This window comes from Erigeron canadensis, chromosome 8 (genome assembly GCF_010389155.1).
Source record: "Erigeron canadensis isolate Cc75 chromosome 8, C_canadensis_v1, whole genome shotgun sequence".
Classification (NCBI taxonomy): domain Eukaryota; kingdom Viridiplantae; phylum Streptophyta; class Magnoliopsida; order Asterales; family Asteraceae; genus Erigeron; species Erigeron canadensis.
The window spans coordinates 34,751,371-34,761,334 of record NC_057768.1 but is presented as its reverse complement, the minus strand read 5'-3'; the positions used below and the strand labels follow the sequence as shown (position 1 = coordinate 34,761,334).

General features: G+C 33.2%; 1 protein-coding gene across 1 annotated transcript; it reads left to right on the top strand.

The window, feature by feature from the left end:
* The first annotated feature begins 4,590 nt into the window (after positions 1-4,590).
* Positions 4,591-9,195, top strand: LOC122609896 (respiratory burst oxidase homolog protein C-like). The gene is made up of 12 exons (XM_043782847.1): positions 4,591-5,385; positions 5,629-5,791; positions 5,891-5,939; positions 6,098-6,211; positions 6,302-6,724; positions 6,884-7,267; positions 7,352-7,447; positions 7,797-7,912; positions 7,994-8,096; positions 8,177-8,244; positions 8,355-8,899; positions 9,033-9,195. The coding sequence occupies exons 1-12, from the start codon at positions 4,791-4,793 to the stop codon at positions 9,140-9,142; spliced, it is 2,766 nt and encodes a 921-aa protein (XP_043638782.1). The 5' UTR covers positions 4,591-4,790; the 3' UTR covers positions 9,143-9,195.
* The last annotated feature ends 769 nt before the right edge of the window (positions 9,196-9,964 follow it).

Sequence of the window (9,964 nt, the reverse complement as noted above, 5' to 3'; positions counted from 1 at the left end):
AAGTTTCTTGCTTTATAGTCTATCAGATGAGATATATAATGAACCGATTTGGATCACGTATGAAAACACCAAAAGCATTACCTTAATTAATTATATGGAAAATGATATATACATCTAATAGTTAGCTTAATTATTTTCCTAATCTAACTTATTGATAAGATTTAATCGTGTCATGATAACATAGTTAGAAATAATTTTTAATATGATTATTTAGGGGGATATCTCATTTTCCTAATTATATAGCGGCCTTGAGGGAATGGAACGCCACATAACCTACATTATGACTAATCCAATCGAAATTTCGATACAGGCTCCCCATAGATCTCGATTAGCTAGCTCTCGAAATTAAGATCACCAGCGAATCAAAACCACCAAGGTTAGAATAAGCAATAGTATATAATTGAGTTATGTCAAGAACGAGCTGATCGAGCGATAATAATAATTGAGATAAATTACGTTGCACTCCTTGTTTTAACGTAAAGTAAAATACTCGATCATTAGAGTACGTACTAGCTAGTAAAATATACATATTAATTACATACATGATAAAATAAACACACTTGGATCGTAGAGAGACGTAACGTGGGCTGCTGCATACATGAAAATAAAGTGATCACCGGGTGAGCCAGTAGTTGTAGGTAGGGCTGATCGATGGCCCGCATGGGCTTGGATATAGAAGATATGTCGGCCGCCTTATAGCTAAGCTAAGCAATTGGTTCCAGTATTTCAAATATATATATATAATCTACTAGAACATAAAGTAGTACGTGTTGCATCTTCCTTACCTAACTTATAATATATGTGTTATACATTGACACAAATATAAGTAAAATGACTATGCACGTAGTTGTAATAATATATCTAAGTTTAAATATGCCTATTAGCTTTTGATTTCTAAAACATAAAAGATTAACATGTATAACTCGTTATCGGGTTTATATTTTCTCATACACGTACTATTAATTTTCAGTTGTTAAGAAAGTTGAGCCTAATATGTTTTTCACTTTGGCATCGAAATGAGTTCTAGTTTAAATAACTAATTGTTAAATTATAATAAGTTCGAAATTAGACAACTGATTATCAAATTAAAATGTCACCATTTTAACAATAAATTTTTAAAAAAGTACGTACATAAAAATCGTGATGCATGTTCCATTATCCTAATTATTTTGTATTGACGCATGAAATGTCGGGCTTTTTGGTGGTTCCCGACTCCCAAAGTTCCAACCTTATCCAAGATCTTGAAATGAATACTGTATTTGTAAATCAAATTTTAAACACATTAAAACATTATTTTATATTATTGTTGATATAAAAACAAAACTTTAAAATAAAAACTTTAATTTGGAAAAGGATATAAATTGATGAAGACACCTCGATCTCAAATACAACATTATTAGTATTTATTACCTAAAAAGAATAAGTTGAAGAAGATGTAAAGGAAAGTGAACGAAGGTCAGTCCAACTGGTGAAAGACACTTCCGATTTTATCTAAGGTCTTGAGTTTGATCCTTAGGAATGGTAAAACCTTGGGGTTTTTCCCTCTGAATACTAGTAACGGCTCATGGTCAACATTCGTTGTCTAGAGTACGTGCAATGTTTCATCATTATACGGTGAGTTTTCTCCGATGTCGTATACCGAGTGAATGTTCGGGAAAAAAAATGTAAAAAAAAACTTTTGATTACATTTCTGAAAAGGACCCTATGTATGTGTTTATAAATATACATACAAATATGCAATAGAACTTTTTATTTTTTTTAACCCAATATATATGTCGAATTCATATCTTAAACGTGTGTTCAATCAGTGCTTCCAAGAAATAACAATTAAATAGTTAATTGAGAAATGTTTTAATGTACCGCCGATGGTTGTACATAAAGGTTGGAAACTTGTACAATCAGAAGCAAGTGGCACAGGCACATGCATTTGACAAAGTTGGGTATTTATGCAGTCAAAGATAGCGATTAGATTCCTTGAAATTTAGTTAACAACGATCGAGTCATGCAAGCAGCAACTACACAGTTTTTTCTGCTAATTATTTTTATATTAATTCTCTTTGAAAACGATCTGTTAACTTTTCTTCTAGATTTGTAAGCATATCTGTACGACTGTACGGTTTATATATATATATATATATGGGAGAGAATATGAAGCTTTTAGACACCTAGGTGGGTGAAAAATCTCTCACATACCTTTTTTTAAACCATAAAAATCATGGGGTCAAACATTTATTCAAAATATAAAAATGTTGGTATGTGAGGGGTTTTTCACCCAAATTGGATGCATAACAGCCTCGTACTCACTTTTTTCATATATATATATATATATATTTTACAGTGTGTTAAAATTTAATTATAGAAAAGTGAATATGGGACTGTTATGCATCAAACTTGGGTAAAAAACCCATCACATATTAATATTTTAATATTTTGAATAAATGTTTGGTTCCCCATAATTTTTATGAATTAAAAAAAAGTATGTGATTTTTTCACCCAACTTGGATGCCTAAAAAACTCATATTTCCTTCCCGATTTTATTAATGAGAAGAAAAAAAAGTTTTTCTTTAGGGAAAGCTACACTGCGTGAAGTTAGGTACACGACTTTTAAATTAGCATTGGATAAAAAAAATATTAATCTTCTTAATTATATAGCTTAAAAATCTTTACCATAAGATGATGACATGTGAAAAAATTAAGGGACAAAATTAAAAAAAAAAATTAGTATATACCACATATTACTTTCTTATAGTTTAAGAAGATTTTTAGGTTTTAAGATGATTTATCGTTTTCTGATAAATCAGTCTTACAAGTTGTTTTGGACCAAATAAAGAGGCATGGTGACGATAACCTATGATTGGTGGATTAGATATATTACAATTTCTAATAACAAAACCTTATATCTATTGTCAGTTTTGACAATTATCAATAATTTGCATAAATAATGTGTACATTTCATTTATGAATAAGTTCATTCCTCTATTCCGTTATTGTTAGAGAATTAGTCATCTTTTGAGTATTTTGTAATTAATTCCAAACGTAAAAGTTTAATTATCTTATGCATCTTATCTTATATATCATATAGCAATAATATTGTTAGTATTGATGATATACCCCTCCGAATGGCTAACGAAAAGCAATGCCTATGAAGCCTACATACGAATGACCTAAAGTTCAGAGGTGGTTAGACAATTAAATGATAGATCCAAATTCTTTCCTAAAATATAATAAATCATAGCTCAATTATTAAGGATATAGATGACAACTAAATCAAATATATACGGTATTAATATATCAAAATCATTGAGGAGCTTAAAAAACTTTAGCTGTCTCTTCAAGATAAACCTCTCGTATAAAAGCAGAAAGGACGAGAGGTCTCCCTCATTATTCCACACGATCACAACCGGTGCCAATTCACACACATTGGCGGCTCAAGGTTTTTAATGACTTAAAGCGAAATCAAATTTTGGGGCTTAGTTCATTAACATACTAATAAAGTAACAAGAGTAAACAAGAAAAAATACCTCAACTTATGTTGAACTACTATTAAAAAAAACGTATAGATGTTGATGTATAACCCAATAAACGTGTTACTGCAATGAAAATCATATAATGATACTTAACTCAAAGTTCAAACACTAAGCCTACTATATAAAAAATTGAGATTTTAGATTTTTAGGGCCTAAAGCGATTGCTTAGCCCCTATACATGATAGAGCCGTCTATGTTCATACACAACCTTAATTAACTTGAAACTATCTTCAAGAAATCGAAAATAAACCATGTATAAAGTCTCAACTATCTGTCCATGGATAAACCCCTAGCCGAGTATTCATACTAGATTATGTTTGCTGCTCAAACAGTTGTCAAGAAAAAGAAAGGATGCATTAATTGATTGAAATCGACTTATAAATATATATTATACACGTTAAACATCCACATGTTAATTCTTTATGTCAAAAGAAAATGATAGTATGATACCATCGTCGGAGAGTAAAACCAATATTCCAACACTTAAATTTTTCGAATCGTCATCAAAATAAAACGCATGTACTTAATATTGATTATGAAAATTAAAGACAAAGTTAGCAACTGAAAGCCATCGAAACAACCAAATAACAAATACTATAAAATCAAAAACAACCAAAAAATACATTTTAAGTTATTCTTAAAAAAAAAAAAAACCTTTTTCTCTTTACTCTCATACTATACATAATCTAAAAGCTAAAATAAATTTTAACAGAACATTAGCCGTTCTTATTTGACTTCTATCATATTATACCAAAATTAGCCATCTTTAACTAACTATTAATATTATGAACTTTCAATCATACCATAGTACAAACAAATTTAGGTCCTCTACAAATCATTAATTAATCATCCAAAAAATGCTTTTTTTTTTGTTTACAAATCCCAAATTAATTAATTACCGTTATGTAAAACATTGTCAACTTGACATGATCAAAGTGCTTTGGTCAACATCGTTGACTCATTCTCATACACACACTACCGATAAATTCATTCATTCATTCCTTTCTTCTCTTGTTCTTGTTCACCAAACATATAACACGCATATATAGGCTGCCTTTTATAGACCCAAAAAACAAACCCCCCATTATTTATAACCTTTTTCATTTTTCAAAATCTTTCATACTTCAATTCTTTCCATCCCCAAATCTTCTTCGATATCTTATATCATATACATACACTTTTCATCACCTAATTAATACAACTTCCATATATAGTAAGTAGTATATAGTTTTAAGATTTATAATCCTGATCCAAGCTAGTTTAATGCAAATGCAAAAAATGGGTGCCGGAGATGGGCTGCCGGAAATAAACCGACATTCCGACACGGAGGTTTACGGTGCTGACAGGAAAGCATTTAGTGGACCGTTAAACAAACGCGGTACACGTAAAAGTGCAAGGTTCAATATCCCCGATGACGTCAGCAGTGCTAGTGGAAGTATGAATTCTAGAAACAATAATGAAGATTATGTAGAGATCACGTTGGATGTTGGTGATGACACCGTGGCGGTTCACAGCGTGAAAACAGCTGGTGGAGCTGACGTGGAAGACCAGGAGTTGACTTTGTTGACTAGAGGGTTGGAGAAAAGGGCGTCGTTAGGGACGACGGTGGTTAGAAATGCTTCGGCGAGAATCAGACAAGTGTCGGAAGAGTTGAGGAAGCTTACGTCGTTTCAACGACGGCCTACGGCTGGTCCGTATGACAGGACGAAGTCCGCCGCGACGCATGCTTTGAAAGGATTGAAGTTTATTAGTAAAACCGATGGGGCGGCCGCTTGGGCCGCCCTTGAAGCCCGGTTTGATGAACTTACTAAAAACACCACCGGGTTACTTCCACGCGCACTTTTCGGAGAGTGCATAGGTAAAACTTGCTTATTAATTGATATGAATTCGCTTCTTTGATATGTGTATGAATGTATCTAATTAATTTTTCCTTAAACAGAGTTGCATATTGGAATTTATTATATTAGTTGCAATAAGATTGTTTAGTGAAAAGTGTTTATTAGTTCTGAAATAAGTAGTAGATAATGTATGCAATCTAAACAATTTTAAATGCATATTTTAAGTTAAGTTGTGCTTATTTTTGTTTTGAAAATCATTGTAGGGATGAACAAAGATTCAAAGGATTTTGCGGGGGAATTGTTTGATGCACTTAGTCGAAGACGGAATATCACAGGTGACTTGATAAACAAACAACAACTAAAAGAGTTTTGGGACCAAATTGTTGATCAAAGTTTTGATTCAAGGCTTCAAACGTTCTTTGATATGTGAGTAATTGCTATAAAAAGTCCTTTTTGTTATATATCATGATACTTAGTTGATCCAAGTTCAAGTACACTTTTACTAATTCAAGTACATATATGCAGGGTTGATAAAGATGCCGATGGCCGGATCAGTGAAGATGAAGTCCGAGAGGTAAAATTGGATACAAGTTGAGCTATATGTAATAATTGTTTGTAGCATATTTAACATTTAAGATGTTTATAACCTCTTAGACAATTAGACTGTAGATAATTATTCTAATAACAACTTTTGATCATATCTAATACTTAAAGTTTACATATATATTTCAGATTATCACCTTGAGTGCTTCGGCAAACAAGTTATCGAATATTCAAAAACAAGCAGATGAGTATGCGGCATTGATCATGGAAGAATTGGACCCAGACAATCTCGGTTATATCATGGTACAACTTTATTAATCACATCTAGGATCTTTTGGTTTTAAAAAAAAAAAAAGATATAGTCAACTTAAAATTTTGCATTCTGGAAAACAGATTGAAAACTTGGAGGCACTTCTGTTGCAATCCCCTACACAAACAGTAAGAGGAGAAAGCAAAAATCTAAGTGTAGCGTTGAGCAAAAAACTTAGAAATGAGAGCGGTAGGAACATTATACAACGCGGTTATGATGGTTTGAAGTACTTTTTCGATGATAATTGGCAAAGAATTTGGGTGCTTACACTTTGGATTGGAGTGATGGCTGGTTTGTTTGCTTATAAGTATATTCAGTATAAGAATCGGGCAGCCTATGATGTAATGGGAGAGTGTGTTTGTATTGCCAAAGGCGCAGCAGAGACACTTAAGTTAAACATGGCTATAATTTTGTTACCTGTCTGCCGGAACACCATCACTTGGCTTAGAAACAAGACAAAACTTGGTGTCGCGGTACCGTTTGATGATAATCTGAACTTTCACAAAGTAAGCATCTCGATCCTCAATCTTATGGGTATTAACAGTAGATTACAAACTTTTATCCATGTGCTTATACCCAAAGTTTATGGATTTCTTCCAAAAAGTTCCAGTATTTATCTTGTTTGTAAATTAAATGACATTTTATACTTTTATGTGTATTACCAGGTTATTGCTGTTGGAATCACAATTGGAGTCGGCTTACACGCTATATCGCATTTAGCATGTGATTTCCCTCGACTTCTTAGTGCAACAGAGGAGGAGTATGAGCCAATGGAACAATATTTTGGGGAGCAACCCGGTAGCTATTGGCATTTTGTGAAGGAACCTGCTGGATGGACCGGGATCGTAATGATTGTTCTAATGGCAATAGCTTTTACATTGGCAACGCCATGGCTAAGGCGTGGTAGACTCAACTTACCCAAACCTCTAAAAAGGTTTACAGGCTTTAATGCCTTTTGGTACTCCCATCACCTTTTTGTGATCGTTTATGCTATGCTCATAGTCCACAGTATCAAAATTTACCTCTCGAAGGAATGGTACAAGAAAACGGTGAGTAGTAACTTTGTAAGATTTTTATGAATGTTTCGGGAACATAGAACTGAAGTTTTTCGGTTTTTGTTTTGGTAATGGCAGACTTGGATGTACTTGGCGGTTCCAATGTTGCTTTATGCCTGCGAGAGATTGACCAGGGCTTTAAGGTCTAGTGTCAAGCCAGTTACGATGTTGAAGGTAATTATCACCATATGGCTTTAATTCTTTTGAATTTTGTTGAGGCCTTGGAAATTGGCAGGTTGGGTAACGGGTCAATATTAAGTACGAGTAGCATTTTGGGCTGACCCTTGACATTTATCATCATATTTCTAGTTAGCGAGTATCAATTTGATAACAAGAGTTATGTTATTTCAACGATAACTCAATTTTTTGATAAAAAAAGATTTAGGATGCATCAAAAGTTGAAAAGTACACTTTCAACCCGGACCGTTTCTTAAGATATTTAATTGACATGTTGAAATAGTAAAATCTACTATTATTTGTGATTCGTGTAGTTTTTCACTGCCTTTATTTTCTTCTTATGTAGGTGGCTGTTTACCCTGGAAACGTGTTGGCACTTCACATGTCGAAGCCCCAAGGATTTAAATACAAAAGTGGGCAATACATGTTTGTGAACTGCAAGGCGGTTTCCCCATTCGAATGGTATGTCCCGTGCATAAAAAAACACTATTTTTACCATAAGAATATCATATAAAAGTATATACTGATTTCACAATTGTTCAGGCATCCATTTTCAATAACTTCTGCACCTGGAGATGACTATCTAAGTGTGCATATTCGAACACTTGGTGATTGGACCAGGCAACTAAAAACCGTCTTCTCCCAGGTATGTTTTCTTGGTTCAAAAGTTTTTAAGATGTCTTGACTCTTGACTCTATAAGCTAAACCAAATTGGGTTGTTTTCAGGTATGTCAACCACCCGTTAATGGCAAAAGTGGACTGCTAAGAGCCGATTTCCAGGGGGACAACCCAAAGTAAGTGATTGATTTTTTGTTATAATTACAATACAACAAGAATATCATGATTGATCATATATAAAACACCCGACAGAATTCGTAACTATTTTGAACAAATATTTCAACAGTTTCCCAAAAGTACTAATTGACGGGCCATATGGTGCACCGGCGCAAGACTACAAGAAATACGATGTGGTGTTGCTAGTGGGATTAGGCATTGGAGCAACCCCTATGATTAGTATCGTCAAAGACATCGTGAACAACATGAAAACCAAACAAGAAGAAGAGGGGGCCTTGGAAAGTGGCGGCAACACCTCATTGCCTCCACCTTCGCTGCTATCAAAGAAGAACACCTCCAACAACTTCAACACAACAAAAGCTTACTTCTATTGGGTCACAAGAGAACAAGGCTCATTTGAGTGGTTCAAAGGTGTTATGAATGAGGTTGCAGAAACAGATCAGGACGGTGTGATAGAGATGCATAATTATTGCACAAGTGTTTATGAAGAAGGTGATGCTCGGTCTGCTTTGATCACCATGCTTCAGTCACTAAATCATGCCAAAAATGGCGTCGACGTTGTCTCGGGTACTCGAGTCAAATCTCATTTTGCAAAGCCCAACTGGAGGAGCGTTTATAAGCGTATCGCTCTTACTCACACTGGTCAACGTATTGGTAAGTATCTTTTTATCTTATTCCATAATACTTGTTTTGATCAACGTATATATACACCGATCAAAACATATACGTAAACTTACTATAAAAATGTCATATTTTTCTAACGCGCTTTTTGACAAAAATTATGTAGGGGTATTCTATTGTGGAGCACCAGCGCCAGTCAAAGAGTTGAAACAACTTGCTTCTGACTTTTCTCACAAGACATCTACAAAATTTGACTTTCATAAGGAGAATTTCTAACTTTATTAGACAATATAAATGTCAATAAATAAAATGTGTTTGGACTTCATATATATCTCGTGACCTTTTGTTGTGCATTACAAAACAACAAGAGTTGCTCTAGACATCATAGCTTATTCGTTCAATTTATTATTACATTTTGTGACACTGTTAATAGGTATAAGATTTTAGGATTAGTAACTGTATGTATACAGCCTTGTAATATATATGTTGGTTGCATCTATTTGATTGAAAATTGCAAGATTTTGAGTTATATTGGTGCATTTATATAATTACTTGTAGGATGTTGTGAAATTTGGTTGGAAACAATCATGAAAAGTTTCCTGATTTTTGGATAAACCCATAAGCAAAACTTCTCATCTACTTATGGTTCTATTCCCCATGGAACTTGGGCTTTTAATTCAAAATTGAAATATCAGAATACAGAATAAATATTCGGTGTCATAGTTTGTAGAATGTAAACATGACACGAAGTACTTTTTCATTTTGAAAAGAGAAAAAGGTGTTCAATTACGTTTTTTGTTAGGAATTGAACCGTAAATTTCATTTTTAAAGATAAAAAGTGTTTATAAGATGGGTTACAATGTCCTTCATATTTTTAATCTAACATAATAATGTTTAAAAATAATACGTCGAAAAATAAACTTTATAATTATTGTCGTTGGCCTACGTGTAGTAAACCAAAGTTTTGCTAGGATAAACTTGGTAATTGCCTGTGTATTTCGATCCCTATGTACTATTTCCGTCTCATTATAAATATTTTGTTTTAGTTTTTTTAGTCTTTTATTTAATTTTATATATTTTTGTTTACGTTATACTAAC